Raw genomic sequence first — 22,949 nt, forward strand, 5'->3', positions numbered from 1 at the left:
TAAACAATTTGTTTTTCAGTTTTTTACAAATTATATAAAATAATAGTTGGAATCATGGATTTTGGAGTTTGAATTTGAATTTGTTTATATTTAAAAGAAAATTTATACATAATCTATACAAATTAAAGTTCAAGATCCGAATTTTGTACTCCCATACTCATAAATAGTTACGTTCTATCTAGAAAAATAATAAAAATATGTTTTCCAACTATTCCATGTAAATTTGGAAAGTTTGAAAAAAAGATAGAATGTTTAGTAATGATTTAAGAAATAGAAATAAAAAATAAAACTATTTTCACAAGAAAATAGTGCCGAACTATTTATTGTTATTTATCTATTTCATACAAATATTGTAAAAATAAAAAAATAGTTAATTTTTTTCATAATTTAAAAAAATTAAAATAAAAAAAAATAAAAAAACGCCCTAAATAATCTCATAATGTATATTATATAATCCAATAATGTTAAGCCCGTGTATAAATGATATGTTACATGTTTCAAATTCAAAATATCGCATGTTTAGAAACACAATTATGTGTTTATCCAACTAATGATATTATACTTAGGTATGCGATATACAAACTTCATTTGATAAAAAGAAAAATTAAATCTATTTTTTATGACCATGAAAATTTTAAAATTCTATTAGAGAATTTTTATAATTACATGCCAATTTTTAATATCATATATTGTCAATTTTAAAATTTTAGTCTTGACGTTAAAACTTAAAACCCTAATGTCCAATTAAAAAAACCTAAACAACTCTCAAGCAGCTTGATCCAACATTATTAAAGCAAGCTCGACTCTTATAAATTAGATCAAATCAAATTCTTTGGGTTAGTATGATCAGCAGATCACATAAATTGCACTACGAAAAAGATTATCATATGCTCTCATCTACAATTGTCTTAACATGTAAGAGAATCTATCAAACCCTTGATACATTAACTTAGTGTTGTCAAGACATGCAATATAGGTAACTCATGTGCCAAGGCAGTAACGTGAGATGGTTTGTTAAGGGTTGTCTCGAAATTTGGTGAATTGATAATCTATATTGCTAAGGAGGGAATACTATAAATACAAAGTTGCCTCCTCGACATGGTGAGGAATGGACATGGTTAGACCGTATCTCTGACAAGAATATTACAGTGACTGGTTTTTGTTGACATAAATAGTTAACTTGGGTATGTCAAGCGTCTTACTAACATATGGTGTTGTGTGTACGTCAAATAAGGCATGGTTAAGGGAAAACTAAGCCCCAAACAAGGTATTGGCCTATGAGCAATGTGCAATGTTGATGTCATTGTAGCGTTGGCATAATAACCAGGCAAGACTATTACTTAACAATTTCCCTTGTAAGGTTAGTAAACCACCAACTTATTTAAAGGGGCAATTTGTGGACAAAGTTGGTTATGTTTTGTTGAGAAATGCTAACTGCATCTGGCACAACCTAGACATTTGTGATTGTCAACTGCAAACCCTAAACAACTGAAGGCATCAATTATAAATTAATATGACATGTGGGTGACACGAGACATTAGAGGGAATTCTTGCATAGTGTTCCTGCACATGTAATGAGTGTGCGATCCTCATCTTTATAAAAGAGTAAGGTTGGGAGTTGTTACTGTTATAAATTGTTGCCTTGTGTTTGTCATCTTCTTTATACACACTAACGGGATTAAAGCAAGTGAGCCACTTGAAGCCATCAGTGTCAAGATGTGCTATATAGCGTGAATTTGAATCCTATGACAAAAGCCATTCTAGAGAGGGAGTTTGCCAGTCATATTCCTCTATAGTGTGACAAGATTCCTATCTATGTGAAATTCCTACAATTCACTTTGTATTTTAGTACACAAACACACACATTATGTTATTCTTAGAGCAGTTCACAATGTTATGTTAGTAAAATTTTAAAACAGTTATTTTCCCCCCAAATTATAGTACTACTTCCCATGAGCATACTGTCCAACAAATATCATTATATACAGAATACAGTAGTTTTACGTACTATGTTATCGCTAAAAGTTTGTCCCACCATAGAATCTAGATTAGGTCTAATTCAGTGGGAAAGAGAGAAATTTTCTCAGCCCCTGGGTAGCTTCAACCAACCAATCACCTCGGAATGATTTCAATAAAAATCCCGCATAAATGTTGAACATAACACAACTAGAAGCAGTAATAGAAGCGTTAACACTCCAAATCAACCTGATGCAATGCATGCTAATGTTCAATTTTTCTTTACTTGCTGATTGTTTACAAAGTTGGAGAACCAAATTTATTGCCCTCAAGTTAACAGAAGCAACTTCAGAAACATTCCAAGTAAGAAACCAAAGGATCTCTTCTACTGGTGCAAACAGAAGGATTAGCTCAGTAAAATATCAAGCTCTTCCAGTGGATTGGAAAAGGAAACCGAAGAAGCTTTAAATCTGTCCCAGAATTGTTTCACCACCAGAAACCTTGAAGTCAGATGGGGCTCTCTCTACATTAAGTACCTTAACCTTCCCATCAACCACATAAGCTGACCATCTAGGATAAACCATTGGTAATATATGTCAGGAATAACTAGGATTTGGAACATATATCTAGATCAAAGAATAACCAAGACCAAATAAATTCAGGCAATTAATTGATTCCTGCCACTCCCCCCAACACACGCGCACACGCATGCACGCACACAGACACACAAACCTCCCCCAAAAAAAAAAAAAAACTACGAGAGCAAATAGAATTACTGGAGAAGTTCATGCCATACCTTTGAGACCGAGGTCCCAACAAAGCAGCAGAGAGGTCTATTCCCAGCTCCAAGCTCTTGTGGAAGCTCCCATCAAAGTCTCCATAAAATTCAATCTAGGAAGATAAAAATGTGTGAAAATGATGCTGTGTTCCACCATGCCGGCACAATTCATTGTAGTTGTATTAAACAAATGAAAATTTTATGTAAATGCTCTCTAAACAAAGTGCCAATCGTAATATGTAAATCAAATGCTGAAAATAATTCTTGCTTGCTCCAAATCATACATCATAATTCACCAAAACTGTGTGTACATAATCACAAAACATTATTCCTTTGCCTGTTATATAAAATCCAACAAGAAAATCACAGGAAACTAGTCTCTTTCATCCTTATGCTCAGCTTAATACAATATTAAATGCAGAACAAGTCCCATCTAGAGTTCCCTTTTTCCCTTTGGATGCCTCTTGGCAACTTAAAAGCTACATGAAATATTTTGGTGAATAGATGTCATTTATGCAAGAGGATGAAAACTCAATTGATTATATGTGCCTAGCTCCTCAGCAGATCCTTGCGGAACTTGGCTTATGCTTTGTTTACCACTCGGTAGTGCAACTTGGCAGCTTTTAATGGGCTTGGAGAAGGGGAGATGGGGAGAAGGCACAGTCAAATTGATTGAGCCCCTGGAACCATTTTGTGGGCTCTTGTGGGAGACAGGGAGTTAAGACCCTTAAAGAGTAGAATCATATTTCAAGAAGCTGAGGGAGGGTTAGCTCAAAACATTATATTTGCAGGCTAAGGAGCACCAACACTGCACAGATAAGACACAGCTATACAACTTCAAAAAAAAAAAAAAAAAAAGGAGACAACATAGTGGAGACACGTCTATTAGTCAATTAAAAATATTTGGTTAGGCATATTTCACACAAAATTCTTCTATATGTGTGCGTGTATGGGAGAGGGTGTGTGGATCTGTCTATAATCTTAATTTTCAATCACATACACAATACAAAATTTATAGTCATGATACCCAGACACATTCATTAATTATATATTTTTTATAATAAATAATTAATATATCCCTGCCACGTTGTATCCTCCTTTTTTTGACATTGTCCTGTTGCCGTGTCAGTATCATGTCATATACGTGTCTATTGTTGGTATTGGTGCTTCCTGGGTTTACATAACCATGTTTGGTTCAAACACAAGTGTTCCCCCATCCAAAGTCATAGGCATCAACATCAAAAATCCATGGACAACAAAGACAATCACTACCTCCATGGGTAGAACATCACCCAATATCTTCGCAGAAAAATTGCTTCTCCAAATGGGTACCTTGAAACACTCAAAAACTAGGACAGGTTTTATCTACCAGGGCAGCTCTTGAAGGATGTGGATGAGGCCAGCACTTGAGATTCAATCGAAAGAGTTTATTTTCACACTACGTTCATGGAAACTACTCCCTATCTTTGACAAGTTTGCTGACTTTGTTTCCACACTCAAGTATGAAAAATACTAGTGCACTCCCAGTCTTCCACACCTTAAGAGTTGATAAGAGTGGCCACTATACATCTCAAAACATGCATCCCTCATACTCCTCAAAGTCAAGATGGTCTAAAGGCTCAGAGATGTAGTTGTTGCCACTATCTGGGGGTTCCTAATATTTAGGCTACATGGTTCAGGTACAACAAAGGCAACGTGTATCTATGTGTTCCTATGCATGATGTCACGATCCGACTATTTTCACACTGTTGTGAAAGGGTCGTGCAGAGCTAGCTAAAGCACTCTTGTTTAACTAGCTAGCCTATCGTTTACTAACATTCATCCACGAAATACTTTCATTAACATTCAATCAAATGGCAGCAGAAATAGTAAGCAATCATGAAAGCAGTGGCACATAAGTAGTAAACATTGAAACTACGTAATTCATTAACAACACCTCCGTTGACATCGTGTGTTTAGCGAGGGAGGCAAGTAGGCTAAACACGTTGACAATAGCTAGTGAGTTTTACAATGACTGATGAACACTCACTCTCCCCCTAAAGAGCTTTCTAAGCCATTCCCACTCTAGCACTAGGAAACATCAAAGTGACCGAGGAGTCATACTGCCTTATTTGGCATACAAAGACACTACTAACAGAAAATAACCCTACAATAGTATTTACATGATGGAACTCCATCCCAAGCACACGAGACAAGCGGTCATAAGCAAGCATAATGCCCTAAACAAGCTTAACTCGTGACATTCTCCCCCACTTATGCGGTCGACGTCCTCGTAGACTTTGGCACTAGGTACACTTCAACTTTGTCCACGAATGGTTTCATATCTTCTGCAGAAATCCAACTGATTTCTTTATCATCAAAGGCATTTCCACTTCACTAGGAGCTTCTGCCACTTCTTCCTTGAGGATATGAACATTCTGTCTGCAAAGATCTCTTCAACTTCACGTCTGTGAAGTTGCACTATCTTCAACTCTGCTTTGTTAGATTGACTTCTGCTCAAGTCATTGGTGTTGGCGTTGAACGGCTTGAGGCAGCTGACATGAAATTGTGGTCTTCTCCCCTGATCTGCCCACTTCTTCATCTATTTAGAAGCTTTCTCCATATAGGCTCGGGCAAACTCTACATTCTGTCTCCATTCTCTAGTGAAGATGTACGCCTTGGGATTCTTTCGTCTGTACGGCTCGCCCACTATATGAGGTAACAGCGGCTGTTGGTTTATAACAAGTTCAAAAGGGCTCTTGTTGGTTATTGAGCTCCTTTGGGCATTGCCACAGAACGGAGCCACATCAAGTAGTTGCACCACATTCTTCTAGTTGTCGTTGACAAAATGGCACAAGTACTCTTCTAGTAGCTCTCTGAATCTCTTCATCTGTCTGTCTGTCTGTCGGTGATAACTCGAAGAGATGTCAAGATGTGACCTAAATATCCTGAAAAATTCTGTCAAGAAGTTGTTAGTGAACATTAAGTCTCGGTCACAAACAATACCTTGGGGAACACCCCAATGTTTCACAACAGTCACAAGGAACAATTGTGTCATCTCCTTTGCCAAACAGTACTTTAGTGCGGCCATGAAAGTATCATACTTCTTCAGTTTCGCCTTGTCTTGTTGACAAGTGAGACAAGTTTTGGTATAATCAACCACATCATCCCGCAGGTGCGGCCAACAATAGCTCCCCAGTAGTCCTGTCATTGGAGTCATTCTCCACGAATACCCCTCAACGAACTTCCTGCAATATCTAGTACGCCAAGAAAGGAACACAACTCCTTCACTGTTGTGGGGATCTTACGTTCTTGAATCATCCTTACCTTCTCCATACCCCTCCGGATACGACCTTGTTCAACCACATGACCAAGGAATTTATTGCTCCGTTGAGCGAAAGAACACTTTTCTTTCTTCACATCCATACTATTTCCCCTCAGCTTGTCAAACACCTTCTGTAGATGCTCTTTATGTTTCCTCTGAAACAACACCGATACTCCCAACGGTGCTTTGGAAGGGTGAACACATCCCACTTCCAATTCATCAAGTTGTTTCCCCAACTCTACTATCTCAGGAGGCGCCATCCAACATAGCCTTTTAGCAGGTGGTCTCACTCCTAATAACAACTCGATCTCATGCTCCATAGTCCATCGTGAAAGCAAATTGTGAGGTAGCTTATCCGACTTCACCTTTTTGTACTCATCCAACACCGCCTGGATGGTCGTGGGACCCAGCTATTGGTCTACTTCTTTGTCTACCACCACCATGGCTAGACGAGTCTGCTCACCCCTGACCCAATCTCTCATTGAATTGAATGGCTGAAAGGGACTTTCCATCATCTCCTTTCATCGCAACAATTTGCACCATGCACGAGAGATCTCCCATTAGACACAAGGAACCATCCGAAGGCATCAACACTGCCCTCGTCCCCCTTAGGAATTCCATTCCTAGAATGATTGGAAAGTCATCCAATGGCACCACTGTGAAATTCGCATGACCTTCCTATTGTCCAAGCTTCACAGTCACTTGCTTGGCTACTCCCAGAGTAGGCTAGGCTACAGAATTAACTGCTTTCATGCGTCCTGTATCCTTCTCTAAGGATAAGTTGAGTTTCCATGCTTCCAACTGCGAAATAAAATTATAAGTAGCCCTTGTATCCACCATTGCGCGAGTACTATTCCCATTTATCCTCAAGTCCACAAACATTAACCCTTTTGCTAATGTAACTTTCGGTGTTTTTGCCCGCTTTTCTAATGCGCTCACCAGCCGCACTGAACCCACCCTTGGGGGCATTATCTTCTTCCTCCTCGCTTTCCACCACTTGTCCAGAAGTGGAAGCTTGTAAGGCATTGAGTAATCCCTTGTGTTGACACTCACTCACTTTGTGAGATCCACCACACAAGTAGCACGAAATTTTACTCTTCCCCTTTCCATTGGGTGTGTTGAACCCTTGAGACGACGAAACTTCCTTTGAGGTTGATGATTTAGAGTCGGCTCCCCCCACTCATGGGTTTGCCTTTCTTGAAAGACTTTCCACTGTTTCCCTCTCCGCCAAACCGTTTGGACGAAGCGGTATCATTACCAATGTAGTCAGTCAAGCGTTCCACAGCAGCTTGTGCAGTAGACAAGTCTTGAACTCTTTGCTTATGAAGTTCAGTTCTTGCCCATGGTTTCATCCCCTCAAGAAAACAGAACAACTTGTCCTTCTCTGACATATCCCGAATATCCAACATCAAAGCAGAAAATTGTTTCACATTTTCCCTGATTGATCCCGTATACTTGAAATCTCTCAGCTTTCTCCTTACATTATACTCAACATTCTCAAGAAAGAATTGGGCCTTGAGCTCTCTTTTCAAGTCTGCCCAACTATCGATTACACAGCTTCCATTTGGTACGCCACCACAGTTTAGCGTCACCAACCAAGTACATGGTCGCAGTATCCACCTTTGCCTGTTCTAAGGCCATCCCCACAGCGCAAAAGTACTGCTCCACATCAAACAAGAAATTCTCTAACTCCTTGGCATCTCGGGCACCCCCATACGTCCTGGGTTCTGGTACCTTGGTCTTGCTAACTCTTGGAGTGTTGGAGTTCCCCATAGCAAGAACCATCAGATTCAACTTTGCATCTAGATCCACCATCCGAGATTGCAAAGTTTCCACTGTATGGTGAAAGTCCTCTAACATCTCACCTAGAAAACTTGCTTGATGCTTTTGTGATCCCATCACTTCATCAACAAGTTCTCTCATCTGGGCCACCTCCGCGGCCATAGTATTGGTTGTTGTCTCAACCTGTGCTTTCAACACACTAATCCTCTCAGCATTGTTTGGTGTCATGGTCACTTACCAAAGCTTTCCAAATCCCACAACGAAGGTAACTGAATTCTCGTAGCAACTGAGCCTTGGCTCTAATACCAAGTGTCACGGTTCGACTATTTTCACACTGTTGTGAAAGGGCCGTGCGGCGCTAGCTAAACCAGCCTATCGTTTACCAACATTCATCCATGAAACACTTTCATTAGCATTCAATCAAATGGCAGCGAAAACAGTGAGCAATCATGAAAGCAGTGGCACGTAAGCAATAAACATTGAAACTATGTAATTCATTAACAACACCTTCGTTGACATCGTGTGTTTAGCGAGGGAGGCAAGTAGGCTAAACACGTTGACAATAGCTAGTGAATTTTACAATGACTAATGAACACTCACCCTCCCCCTAAAGAGCTTTCTAGGCCATTCCCACTCTAGCACTAGAAAACATCAAAGTGACCGAGGAGTCATACTGCCTTATTTGACATACAAAGACACTACTAGTAGAAAATAACCCTACACTAGTATTTACATGATGGAACCCCATCCTAAGCACACGAGACAAGCGGTCACGGACAAGCATAATGCCCTGAACAAGCTTAACTCGTGACACATGACAATGACAACACTCCATACTCAACTGACAGTTAACTGTTAGGATTTCCAAATCAATTGGGATTCTATTTAATGTTAGGGTTAATTAATGTTTGTTAGGATTCTTAAATCAATTGAGATTTCTAATTAATATGATTCCCAAATCAATTGGGTTTCTATTTCAATATTAGGATTATTTAATGTTTGTTAGAATTCCCAAATCAATTAGGATTTGAGGGAATATTTTATAGCCCTAATAGGAGTAATATTCTCTACCCTATATATATATATATATATAAAACCCCTACGGGGCTTTTGGAGGATCCAAGCATGAGGCTATAACATAATTCATAACCTTTGGCTAACTTGAAGGTAGATCCCCTTGAAGTGATCAAACCCTATTTTCTCTCACTATTTCCCCTTCTTTGAATTCCCCCAATTTCTCCACGATAAAACCTCAGGGTCTTATCATTTGGTATCATAGCTGACGATCTTGTCGATGCCGGTAACCCACCGACAAAAGCAAGATCTTGGAATTCTTGATCTTCACTCATACTCAATGACCTCAAAAAATTCAACAAAGTCCTAGATGGAAACTAGGCTAAAGGCAAAACTTAGCAAAATGTTCAAGTCTCAATTTGAAGTGATCTAGGCATCGCTCTCTAAAATACTCATTACATCTTCCCATAAAGAGAGAGAAGATGATGTTTCTACATCAGCAAGTCGGAGGAAGCAGTCGTACATGTGCAAAGGAAGTTACCCAAGAGGGCATGATCATGGTCCTTTTCGTATGAAGGTGCAATTTCCTCAGTGGGACAGTGATGATCCTATCAATTGGGTTTCTAGGGTTGAAAAATACTTTCGCTTTCATCGCACTCCAGAAATATCTAAAGTTGAGAATGCTTCTAACATGCTAAAAATGAAAGTGTTTGCAACGCATACCAAAAAGGATACCAATTTAGCTGACCAGACCACCCTTAGAAGCATGAAACAAACGAAAACTCTCATAGTTCATATCTCAACTCCAACTCAACTCCTTGATGAAGTGAAGCAAGTGAACTAAACCTTATAACCTAGATCTGAACTCCCTGGAAATGAATAGCTGCCTTCTATTAGTTTGGACGACGATGCTATTCAATGGTATGATTGGCTTGAAGCTCGTTATGGAATTCCTTTATGGGTAGAATTTGTTTCTGGATTACTTGTCTAATTTGGGCCAATTAGATATGAGAATATCGATGGAGAGCTTGCTAAAATATGCCAAACTAGCATTGTCTGGGAGTGTTAGATACAATGAGCGGCTATCAAACAAGACTAAATATTGGAGCGAAAGCCAACTTGTCGGTACTTCTATTGAAGGTCTCTTACCTAAAATTCGGCGTGAGGTCAAAGTGTATTGGCCATGAACTATGACTGCAGCAATTTCCTTTGCATGGTTAGAAGAAGAGAAGTTGGGAGAAGAAAAATGCTGCTTTAACAAGACCATTAGCAAGCAGAATGTCAGCAACACTATCACACCACCTACTCCTTGCAATCCTCCAACCAAACCATTGAATCAAGACGAACTTAAAGAGCAAATGACAAAAGGTTTGTGCTGGCATTGTGATGAAAAATGACATCGGCACCATTGCAAAAAATGACGACTCTTCTATGATTGAACCAGTGGAGGAGCCAGAAGAGGTTGAAGACGAACCCCTTTCTTTAGATCAGGAAATGATGAATCTATCACTTCTTCATTTCATGTTTTAGCTGGTTATGCTAATCCTCAAACCATGAAAATTAGTGGCTTCATAAAACACCAACCTATTACTTTCTTAATTGATACGGCCAACACTAATAATTTCATGGACACTAAAAGTATTGAACAACTAGCCTACCCTATGGAGCAATGTGAAAAGTTTGATGTGAAAGGTTGCAGATGGAAGGACTTTGACATGTCAGAGCAAGTGTCCGAAGGTTAAACTTACTATGCAAAATCATGGTTTGTATGTTGATTTCTTTTTGCTACCACTAGAAGACCATGAAGTGATTTTGGGTGTTGAACGGTTAGGGATGTTACGTGATATAGCTGGGAATTTCTCTAAACTGGTTATGAAGTTCACAGTGAATGTCCAAAGAGTGATTCTTAAAGGCAAACATTGTGGTAATGTCACTACAATTACAAGCCATCGTATGGAGAAACTCCTTCAAAAGGAACCATATGGTTGCCTGGTACAACTTTAAGCATCGAAGGAGTTACAACATCAATCTAGGCAAGATGAAGCACTAGAATCTTTTATTTCAGAATTTTCTGGTCTATTTGCGGAACCACGGGGATTGCCACCTCAGCGACCATGATCACCCCATTCCTTTATTGCCAAATCATTTAGGTCATTTGCGAACTGTACTCACCACTCTTCGTAAGCATCATCTATTTGCCAAGAAATCTAAAAGCAGTTTTTCTCCACCGCACGTGGAATACCTTCAGCAGATTGTTTAAGGTGTTTTAGTTGACCCTTCTAAAATATAGGCGATGACAAATTGGCCTATTCCACAAACAATAAAAATGCTGCAACGATTTTTGGGGTGGTTACTACCACAAGTTTGTCAAGGATTATGGAACGATTAGCGCTCCATTGACTGCTCTACTGAAGATGATGCATTCATATGGAGTAAGGATGCCGAACAAGCTTTGTCAAGCTTAAGCACGTAATGTCCACAACACCAGTTCTTGCCTTGCTAGATTTCATCAAGGTGTTCATCATTGAGTCTGATGCATCAGAAGTTGACATCGGTGCAGTTTTAATACATGACAGATGCCCCATTGCTTTTACCAGTAAGGCTTTTTCTCCATCCCACATCGGCATGATGACAAAGAGATGCTAGTCATTGTGCATGCAGCTACAAAGTGGAGAGATTCTCGGAGTTTATTGCTCCTCAACCTTGAGGACAAGGTTGATTTGAAGGAGGTGGGGGTGTTAGGATTCCCAAATCAATTGGGATTTCTAATCAATATGATTCCTTAGGATTTCCAAATCAATTAGGATTTGAAGGGATATTTATAGTCCTGATAGGAGTAAGTTTCTCTACTCATATATATATATATAAATCCCTATGGGGCTTTTGACGATCCAAGCGATGAAGTAATACCATAATTCATCGCCTTTGGCTAATTTGGAGGCAGATCCTCTCGAAGTGATCAAACACTATTTTCTCTTACTATTTTCCCTTCTTTAAATTTCCCCAATTTCTCCACGATAAAACCTCAGGGTCTTATCATTAACCTAGTAGAAAGAGCTAACTCTTTATCGCTAGAAGTGGAAGGGTGTCATAGTTTATTAAACGTAAATGTGGCTGCAGAAGAATGGATGGGATGCTAAAATTATGGCTAGAGTTTCTCATGAAAGCCCATGAAAGTTCATATTAGTGATATCATAGCTATCCTCTTTTTTTATTTTTTATTTTTAATTTTTAACTTGTATCAAATATAAGGTGGAAGATGGTTGTAGGGTTCAGCTTCGGAAGGATCTCTAATTATGTTTTTCAATTGCCTTTCCTTCAATCTTTTATCTTACTTTGTGTCCTAATACTTATTTCTTTTTTCCTCATTATCCATGACGCTAGGTTTTCTTGGGAATTTAAATTTCATAGAAATTTGAGTGATATGGAGATCAGGGAGCTTTCCTCGCTTATTGGTTTCTTGGATTCTTTTGCAAACTCTCATGGTGGGATATTAAAGTCCAGTGCTTGGATAATTCTAGTAGTTCTTGTAAATTAATTTTCTCTCATCTAATTCAATCTTCACATTCCTTTCCTATTGCCAAATGTTTGTGGAGAGCTAAAACTCCTTCCAAAGTAATTCCTTTGTGTGCATTGCCATTCTTAATAGAATTAACATACACAATCTATTGCAAGTTCGAAGACAATATATGGCTTTCTCTCTCCTGATGTGTGTGGTATATGTTGTGCTAATAGCGAGGATCATGCTCATTTATTTCTTCATTGCTTAGAGGCCGGTGCTTATGGAGTAAGGCTTTTTGTTTGTTAGGAGAGTGTTGTATTTGTAAGTTCAAAGACCATATATGGCTTTCTCTCTCCTTATGTGTGTGATATATGTTGTGCTAGTAGCGAGGATCTTGCTCATTTATTTCTTCATTGCTCAGAGGCCAGTGCTTATGGAGTAAGGCTTTTTGTTTGCTAGGAGAGTGTTGTATTTGTCCAGTGTTTGGAGGTTATCCTCTTGATTGAATTTGTCGGCTTTGGGAAGCAAAATAAGATTGTGTTGGTCTGCAGTCTTCACTGTTATTTGGGTAAATGAGTAATTTGGTTGGAGAGGAATGCTCACATTTTTCAGGATTGTCCGTTGCCTATAGATTTAATTTAGGGCAGGATTATTGTTTTGGTTTCTTTGTGGGTGTTCACCACTCACTGTTTTGAAAATATCATCTCCTTTTCAGTGTGATTGGTTGGCCCTTTTAGCTTAGTTTTTTATTTTATTTTTGTATTCAGCTTTTGTTTTATTTTTTTTTTGTTCTTTGAGGACATCTTATCCACTTTGTAATTCCTTTTTTCTTGATGAATTTCTTATTCTCAACAAAAAAAAGTAAAAAAGAAGTTGAGAGCACTAGTTAACAATATGACTAGCTACTGACAAATTGAGTAGAGTTCTCAAAAGTTACTAGACTCCAGAGTCCAGGCTACAGAGCAACTCTCCTCTTCAGTGTATACTGAGGTCCTGTGATCTCTCTACAAACCGAAAAAACTTATGATAAACCTTTTTTTAAAGACTCAAAAAATTGAAATAAAATCTCCATTTTCAACTCATTCCTTATAACCCACGGACAAACTTAGACACGATTTTCATTTGCTCATAAAAAATATGACATGGAACATCAAAACTTCAACACAAGTAATGTTATTAGTTAAGTTGAAGTTCCTTTGCCTAAGCTTCTACCACTAATACAATCATTGACTCTTATAATCTTTCAAAAAATATTTCTCTCTTTGTCTAACTCTCTCTCCTCAGTGTGGGAAGGAGATTCCTTAGTTATATTCACTTTTAAATTCTTTCTCCCCACCTTTAAAACCTCCCTCATCTAACCTTTTCCTTGGAATCACATTCTTTGGAGGGCTAAGGCACCAGGGAAGATTCAAGATTTTGTCCGGACTATAATCCTAGAAAGGATTTATACACAGGATTTGCTTCAGAGTAGGCCCCATAAAGCTCTCAATCCTGACATGCACTTCATGTGTTGTGCAAGCAACAAAACAAATGCCCATCTTTTTGTGCATTGCAGGGTAGTATCGGAACTTTGGAATGCCTTTTTTCACTTGCAGGGGAAGAGTGGTTGGGTTCGAGAAAGGTGGGAGACTTGTTATTGGTTAACTTCAGGGGTTTTGGAAAGCATAGAAATGGAAACACTCTTTGTTTGCAGCTGTCTTCGCCATCCTTTGGATCATGTGAATTGAGAGGAATGCTAGGCTTTTTAAAGGTCACTCAATATGCTTACGGTAACTATGGGATAGAGACACTTCCCTACCTTCCCTTTGGGTGCAATATCCAGGAATTTTTTGGGGATTGCCGTCATCGAACCTCTAAGAGATTGGAGGACATTGCAATCGGTCAGTATGGTGAATCAACCGAATTCAAAGAAAAATTTCGGTTAAGCAATTACCTCAACCAAACCGAATTGTAGTGCATACTGCACAACCGAAACCTTAACCGACCAACTATTACTTCAGTTAATCAACGTTAACTGTAATTAACCAACACTAATAGGTACATATCCGATTCCTGCTGAAATTCCTTTTTTTTTTTTTTTTGAGGCAAAATACAAGACAAGACAACTGAACACAACAAGAGAACAAAAAAGGAACCAAAGCAAAACAACAGAGCAGAACACACAAACACCAGAAGACCTGCAAGCAACCAGAGGAAAGGGGAACAGGTCCAAGGAAGTTGAAGAATTCACTGGAACACTGTCCTGCGATCTGAGATGAAGCTGCCCAAGCTGCAGTCAAGTACACAAGCCCATTTGCTTCCCTATTGACAAAGACAAACTACCCTGAGTTGATGTTTAAATTACTGCCGAGCAGTGGAATCAACTTCGGGGAGGCCACAGGACCGGAGGAGCAGGAGCAGCCAACTGTATTAGGGTTTTGATTAGGCTGTTGTGTTGTCAAGAAAGGTCAAGGATTGAATGATTTGAATCTGAAGGGACAGTGGGGTGAGGGTTTTATGGTAACTTATACACACATTAATATATATATATATATATATATATATATATATATATATCGGTTAATTCAGTTAACTGAAAAAATATATATTTTTAACTAAACCGATAACCAAACACTGATCTTCTTAAAAACTAAACCAAACCGACCAAATTTAAAAACTTAACCGAACTGATTTACAAATTTTTTTTGGTTTGGTCAGTCATTTTGGTTTTCACTGAACAATGGTCAGGCCTACATTGGAAGGCAACTCTTGTAATTGTTAGTTGCACTTTTTTTCTTCTGGTTCTTTTAGTTTATTATAGATTTTTGTATTTTTGTTATCCAGGAGGACTCCTTGTCAAAAAAAAAAACTCTCATCTCCTCCCACTAAAATAATGGGTGGCCTACCCATGTGTTCTGGATCATGCTTAACAGTCTGCAACTACCATTTCGCAGAACCAGTGAGTTCCATTTTTATGCAGTGGACTCAGGACTCACTCAAAATAATCAGAGAATGTGACGATGTCTAACCTACCATCATAGGAAGCCACATAATCCTTAATTTTTTGATATTGTAAGTGTACTCTTGCCTAGGTTTAAGATTAAGTATAAGCCACGGGTTATTGCCTAACAATCATGCCGAACCCATCAACGTCCCTAGTAAGTAGATTAGAGTGCATATACCGCAAAGCGTATGTCATCTACATTGACTTTCTTCTTTGATAACAAGAACACAGCAACAGAGTGGTGTAGTATGTTTGGTGACACAATCCAATGCAGCAGCAGCAGTTTTTCCCACATAGGATTCTTTCTTCTTCTTTATTCTCCTTCTTTGATCTGGTAGCATCCAACAGCCACAATGTCTTTTTTAAACTTCTGGATCAACTGATTGAGAGAAGGGGCAAATCGAGGTTTAAAGGATTGTGGTTTAATTGCCATGCTACATGATTTCGGTTTAGATTGACAATGATTAGGGTTGCAGATGTCGTGAAGATGATGCTGTTAGGGTTTCTAATGATGGTATTTGAGGAGGGATAGTGCTCAATGGGTGAATGCCTGTGATGACAGCGACGGATGATGGCTGTGAATGATGATAGTGATGATGCAGCGATGATGGATTGAAGTAAAGCTCAGATACCAATTGATGTGGGACAGATTGGCAAGAGAGAAAGTAAAGGAAAAGAATAGAAAATTGAAGGACAAATAAGAAAAGAAGGAAAAATGAAAAAAAATGAAATTAGGGTTCCCAATTTCAAAATGCAAGCTATCTCAAACTATACACAATAGCATTTAAATAGGATTTTCCCCCAAATTAAATAAGAATAATACAGGAGACAATATCAAGTCCCTAAAGATAAAAAATTACAAAACAAAATAAAACAAATAAAAGCCTAAATTACCACCAGTAATCCTGCCAAGTGTGATCTTCGTCAGAGCCCTTAAGTGAGCTAAGCTGTCAGGTCATTTGCTTTGAAGTTAAGTCAATGCATGGCTTTAGAAGTTCCTTTTTATCCAGGCAAATTGAGTCCTTGGAGGACTAGTTGATATGAAGTCTATATGAAGAGTTGTAAACTTTTCAGAGATATGAATGAAAATAAATTCTATCAATGATATTTTCTTTCTGCCACATGGATTTCAAGCTTGTATTAATGTATTATAACCCTTCAAATTCACCTTAAACAAAAGAAAAATCTATGACAATTAGAATTCTATAATCTGAAGGCAAGAGGACAAAATCACTTACAGCATCCTTGGCTTCAAGTTTCTGGGCCCAGCCATTCAAAACATACGGATCATTGACAGCTACACAGATTACAGAATCAATTCCTTTAGCCTTGAATTTATCAATGTTATTCTTGTAACTTGGTACATGTTGTGCTGAACAAACTCCTGTGTAAGCACCCTGAAAGATAGCACGTGCAAACGTCATGAGATTATCCATTTAAGCAAAACATACTACACAAGAAAATGAACATTTTACTGTGGCAAATTTTTGCGGAAATCTCTTGCTCAAACCTGACAGCCATAATAACTACCAGCATAAAAAATGTGACATTTAGTCACAAGGTTCCCACTTTAATGGGGTTCTGGGGAAGGCATGATGTACGAACTACGCAGCTTTACCTCCATGCTTGGAAAGACTGTTTCTGCGATCTAACCTTGACCTTTCAAGTTGAGAGATAACACCCTTATTATTGAGTCAAGGCTCACTCTCTAATAACTACAAGTGTAAGAACCCCATTTTTACATGCTTATGCATCTGAGCTGAATGCATATTTTCCTAATTTAATATCACATAAACGCATCACAGACCACAAATTTTCATTTCAGCTTTGACTCATAGATCAGTAAACCTAAACACACTCTCTCTCTGGAAAACAAAAGCAATTAACTAGTAATATGAGAAATAAGTCATAAATCAAATGATCATGGTTACCTAAAAACAAGCTTCTTCAAAACAAAAACCACAATTGAGTAATTGGCTGTTTCTGAATCTGTCTGATCAGATTGGGAGCCCAAAGTCATAGCACTGGTTGATAGGCTATGTTTGCTGCCCTCAACCCAAAAAGCCCTAAAAAATGTCACTGGGGCAGTGGGGGTGCTGATGAGGAAAGAAACTATTTGAGCTAATGATTCCTTAAGGCTCCATTTGGACAGAAGATTTTGTTTGAGGAAAGGAAAAGGAAGAAGGAAAATAAGACCAAAATACATTTTCATTGTATTTTCTCTCTAAAACAAAATTATAAAATAAAAGTTCTCCCCAATATGGTTAAAATTTTTTAAAATAATAAAATACTAATGATGTGTAAATCAAATTTTGTTCATTGATTTATTTTATATTTCATTTTCTTTCTCAACAACAACAAAACCAAGCCTTAAGTCCCACTAGGTGAGGTCGGACATATGAATCCTTTTCCGCCAATTTATGCAATCATGGACCATTTTTTTTGACAATTCAGGGATATTAAATCTTTACTCACTATCTCCTCCAATGTCTATCCCTACCCCTTCTACTGCCCCGCCACAGTAACTAAATCACTCTTCCTTACTGGTGCACTATGTGGCCTATGTTGCAAATGTCCATAACATCTAAGTTGTCTCTCCTTTATCTTATCCTCTATAGGATCTATACCTAACTTACTGCGAATATGTTCATTTCTTAATTTATCTTTCAATGTTATACCACTCATCCTTTAAGCATTCTCATCTCGACAACTTTTACTTTTTGGATATTATGTTTCTTCGTCGCCCAACATTCCGAACCATAAAACATAGCTGGTCTTATAGCTATCCTATAAAACTTCCCTTTAAATTTTAAGGGTATTCTACAATCACAGAGCACACTTGAAACACTTCTCTATTTTACCCAACCTGCTTTAACTCTATGCATTACATCATCTTTAACTTCTCCTTCAGCTTGCATAATAGATCCAAGGTATTGAAATCTACAAGTGTTATTTATTTCTTCATCATCAAGTTTAACTTTGTCTCCAATACTCCTCCTATCATTACTAAAATTACATTTCATATATTCTGTCTTATTTCTACTTATCCTAAAGCCTCTCTAGATTCCAAAACTTCTCTCCATAATTCTAACTCAGCCTCCACCCCGTCCCTAATTTCATCAATTAATACAATATCATCTGCAAACAACATAGACCATGGAACCTTCTTTTGAATACTCTTAGTCAATTGGTCTATCACTAAAGCAAAAAGATAATAACTCAAAGCAGATCCTTGATGTACACCTATGGTGATTGGAAATTTTCTAGTTTCTCCATCTATAGTCCTTACACTAGTCATTACTCCATCGTACATATCCTTAATGATATCAATATACCTACTACATACACTTTTTTTTTTCTACAACCCACCATAAAACTTCCCTAGGTATCCTATCATATGTTTTCTCAAGGTCAATAAATGTCATATGCACGTCCCTCTTCTTTTCCCTAATCTTCTTAAAAGATATATAGATTCTATGGTAGATCTCCCACGCATAAAACCAAATTGATTTTCTGAGACTTTCGTTTCTAACTTTAATCTTTGTTCAACTACCCTTTCCCATAATTTCATCGTATGACTCATAAGTTTAATTCCATAATAGTTATTACAATTTTGAATATCTCCTTTATTTTTGTATATAGGTATTAAAGTGTTTTTCCTCCATTCATTTGTCATTTTCTTAGTTTTTATAATTGTATTAAATAAATTACTTAATCATATAATTCTGTTATCATTTCCAAACTTCAATTGGGATGTTATTTGGTCCTAGAGTTTTCCCATTTTTCATCTTTTTTAGTGCAAACTTAACTTCGTTAACTCTAATTTTGCGAATAAATCTCATATTTTTAGTCTTTTTCTCATTTGACAATTCTAAGTTTAAGCCTTCTATTTGGTTTTCATTAAACAACTTACTAAAGTAACTTCACCATTTTCTTTAATAACTTCATCCTTAACCAAGACAATATCATCCTCACTTTTTAAACATTTTATATTTCCTAAATCCTTACTCTTCCTTCTCTAACTTTAACAAGTTTAAATATCTCTTTCCTCTTCTTTTATATCTAATCTATCATACAAACTATTAAATGATCTGTATTTAACTTCACTAATGACCTTTTTTGCATCTTTTATTGACTCCTTATACTTTTCAAAGTTAACCCTGTTTCTAATTTTTGCCACCTTTTATACCAAATTCTTTTTGTTTTTATGACTTTTTGTACATCTTTATCCCACCACCAACTTTCTTTGCTATTTGAGAATCTTTTTCTTGATTCACGTAAAATTTCTTTTACTATCTTTTTAATAGAGCTAGCTAATCAACTCCAAAGAGTATTTGTATCTATTCCATCCTCTATAGTCCAATCCCCATCTTTGATCACTTTATCTTTAAATTTTATTATATTTTCTCCTTTTAGGTTCCACCACCTAGTTCTCTTACACTACTTTATTCTATCTTTTTGTCTCCATTTTTTAATAATATATCTAACACTTAAGACTTTATGCTGTGTGGTTAGGCTTTCACCTAGAATAACTTCACAATCCTTACATGATAAACGATCTACCCTCCTAGTTAAAAAAAAAAGTCTATTTGACTTCTATTTTGTCCACTTTTAAAGGAAAGGTTATTAAATGTTATTCTCTCTTCTTAAAGTAAGTATTCATTATACTAAAATCATATGACATAGCGAAGTCTAAGATCATCTCTCAGGCTCATTTTTGTCTCCATATCCACATCCTCAATGTATCCTCTCATAATTTTTACTATCCCTTCCAACGCGTCCATTCAGATCTCCTCCTATAAATATTTTCTCAATCCTTGGTATGCCTTGTATAATATTATCCATATCTTTCCAAAATTGTCTCTTAAGACTTTCTGCTAAGCCGACTTGAGGAGCATGAGCACTAATGATATTTATTATCTCTTATCCTAATACCATCTTGATTTTTATAATTCTATCCCTTATTCTATTTACATCAACAACGCTATCTTTTAAATTTTTGTCTATAATAATTCCTACTTCATTTTTATGTTTTGCTTTTCCAGTGTACCAAAATTTAAATCCTGATTTATCAATTTCTCTAACTTTCTCTCCCACCCACTTAGTTTCTTGAAATAAAATTATATTAACTCCTCTTCTAATCATCGTATCCACAATTTCCATACTTTCACCCGTAAGCGTCCCTATATTCCAAGTTGTTAATCTAATCCTAATTTCCTGAACTAACATCTTTACTTGCCCACGTCCATAATGACACAAGAACCCTCACATATTTGACACCGTACCTAAACGCCAACACAGTGTGTCGCTTCTAGGTGATGACCTAGCCCACCCTCGCCCACTTTTCACTATACACAGGTGGTAAAAGTGCAACGCGTCGTTCGTAGGAGACGCCCAAATAAATATTCGGTAAGGATTCATATCATAGTGATCTGACAAATTTTACGCTGACTATCAGTTACCTAACGCAACCCTCCTCCTTTACCCGGGTTTGGGACCGGCTATGTTATTGTTATTGTTTTATTTTCTTTCTCACTTTTCTCAATTTAATGAATTTATCCATAGTTAGACATGAAATAATGGATTCTGCATCTTCATATTTTCCTTTTCTTCCCCTAATGTGCTCCAAGTTTCAAATTCAACCTTAATAAACTTTTTTTTCTTGTTGGATAGGGTTCCAAAATCTAAAGTTAAGAAAATAGACTTAAAAAGAAAATTTTGGTTGATTTAATGGTTGTCCAAGTTTCTCCTCCCCTTGTTTTTGGCAAAAACCCGTCAAGCTGAGAAGAACAACTTTATCTAAAAGCAATGGGTGAACGCAGAATTCTTGCAAAACATAATTTGCAACAATCAATAATTGGAGGGAAGTAACAAATTAACAGACGAAAGACAAAATTACAAAAACTATTTAACACGTTCTACTTACAGGGAGACCAAAGATAACAACTTTCTTGTCCTGCGACATAAAAGAAACGAACAATAAAAAATGAGTCAGTAAAAATAAAAAACCACATCCCAAACCCAAAATCATACATCTAATTCTAAAAATTCTACTGCGTCTAGCATTTCTGAAGCGCTTTCATTTTGTTTGAAACTGCTAAAATCAAATCATTTTTTTCTTTCAAAATCAAGAAAAGTAGTACGAAATTGCACAACCAAAAAAACACCAAAATCTAATGAACCAATGAATGGAAGTAAAATAGGGAAAATTTGCAACAAATCAACCAGGGGAAAAAAAAAAAAAAACAAAAAGGGGCTTGGCATTCAAAATCCCATCATCACTCGTTAGTAGTAACTGAAAATCTCAAAATATTTCAGAATACATTTTCCCCATTTGCAAATTTTTCAAAATCAAATTCTTCACAGAATTGGGTAACCTTAAAGATGTCTTTGAGAGGTGTAGTGGAGAACTTGGAGGAGACTCCTTCGTCCCAGCTGCGCGCCTGCTGGAGAGAAACGTCTGGCGCGGCCGAGACTATGTCAGTGCCAACTGAGAGTGACGAATAGGCCCTCGACGAGGCTGCGATTCGAAGAATTCCCCCCACTGACTTCATCGCAGGGCAGCTGGTTCGCCTCAGAGCTGCAGACGCCATGGCCCTCGCCGGAGACGATCGTTTTCCCGAAACTCAGCAGGCAGGACGCGGGGTGGCGTACAGGGGTTTTTCTGGGGACAGTTATTGTATTGCTGTAAGGGGAAAATATTAGGCCGTGTTCTCTTTTTCGTGAAAAAATTTTTTTTTATTCATTCCAATTTTTTCAAAGTTATAAAAGATGAAAATAAACAGAGATAATACATAAATTTACGGGTTCGACTATACCTACTTTACAGGTAAATAAGATAAACAAGAGAAATTATAAGATAATTTGAAACTGACCTAATACAAAATATTTCTGATCTTGTACAAGATATCTCTCTTTTTTTTTATCTTCCACCTTCTTTATATATATTTTACTTCCTTTAAGCATGCAAGTGTGTATACAATAACACAATGTATGTATACAAGCATGTAAATATGTATGTTCCAAATGAGAAGGGGAGGGTGCCTTTATATAGGATAATAAGGATAACTAAGCATTTATTGAGATGAAAAACGAAGGGGTGGAAGATAGGGCGACATTCATATTTTTCATAACACTTCCCTTGGATGTCACACATATATTAACTCCTTCTGTTAAAATCTTTAAAATGTCTCATTCCGATGAGATTAACTAATTTCTTGAATGTTGTAGTAGGTAAAGTTTTGGTGAACAAATCTGTGTTAGATTATCATTTGATCGGATTTGCTAAATATTTATATCATCATTCTTCTGGAGTTCATGTATATAGAAGAATTTTGGAGAGATATGTTTTGTTCTTTTACTCTTTATGTATTTTCCTCTTAGTTGAGTTATACACGCAGTATTGTCATCATATAAAATTGTTGGAATATCCTTGATTGATTGAAAACCACAATTTGCTTGGATATGAGAAATAATTGATCTAAGTCACTTGCATTCTCTGTAAGAAACCGGGAGATTCAAGACTTTTGAAATTGATGGTTTGACAATTATTTTCTCTTGAGAGTAAACAGTATACATGAAATCATTTGATAAAAGAATCTTCTGATTTTTTAGTGGATGATCGTGTGAA

At 37.1% G+C, this 22,949-nt stretch overlaps 1 protein-coding gene across 1 annotated transcript; it reads right to left on the bottom strand.

Moving 5' to 3' along the window:
- Positions 1 to 2,214: 2,214 nt before the first annotated feature.
- LOC131150201 (peroxiredoxin-2F, mitochondrial) lies at positions 2,215 to 22,063 on the bottom strand. Its single transcript, XM_058100796.1, has 5 exons — positions 21,697 to 22,063; positions 21,246 to 21,275; positions 16,558 to 16,716; positions 2,753 to 2,847; positions 2,215 to 2,526 (listed from the first exon to the last, which is right to left on the bottom strand). The coding sequence occupies exons 1-5, from the start codon at positions 21,910 to 21,912 to the stop codon at positions 2,421 to 2,423; spliced, it is 606 nt and encodes a 201-aa protein (XP_057956779.1). The 5' UTR covers positions 21,913 to 22,063; the 3' UTR covers positions 2,215 to 2,420.
- Between the last annotated feature and the right edge of the window lie 886 nt (positions 22,064 to 22,949).

This window comes from Malania oleifera, chromosome 3 (assembly GCF_029873635.1).
Source record: "Malania oleifera isolate guangnan ecotype guangnan chromosome 3, ASM2987363v1, whole genome shotgun sequence".
Classification (NCBI taxonomy): domain Eukaryota; kingdom Viridiplantae; phylum Streptophyta; class Magnoliopsida; order Santalales; family Ximeniaceae; genus Malania; species Malania oleifera.

Coding starts and splice junctions, on each gene's coding strand:
- LOC131150201 (XM_058100796.1), bottom strand. CDS start 21,912: ATGGCGTCTGCAGCTCTGAGGCGAACCAGCTGCCCTGCGATGAAGTCA. Junction 2,848..16,557: donor AACTTGAAGCCAAGGATGCT/GTAAGTGATTTT, acceptor TTATCTTCCTAG/ATTGAATTTTATGGAGACTT. Junction 2,527..2,752: donor TTGGGACCTCGGTCTCAAAG/GTATGGCATGAA, acceptor GGTTTATCCTAG/ATGGTCAGCTTATGTGGTTG.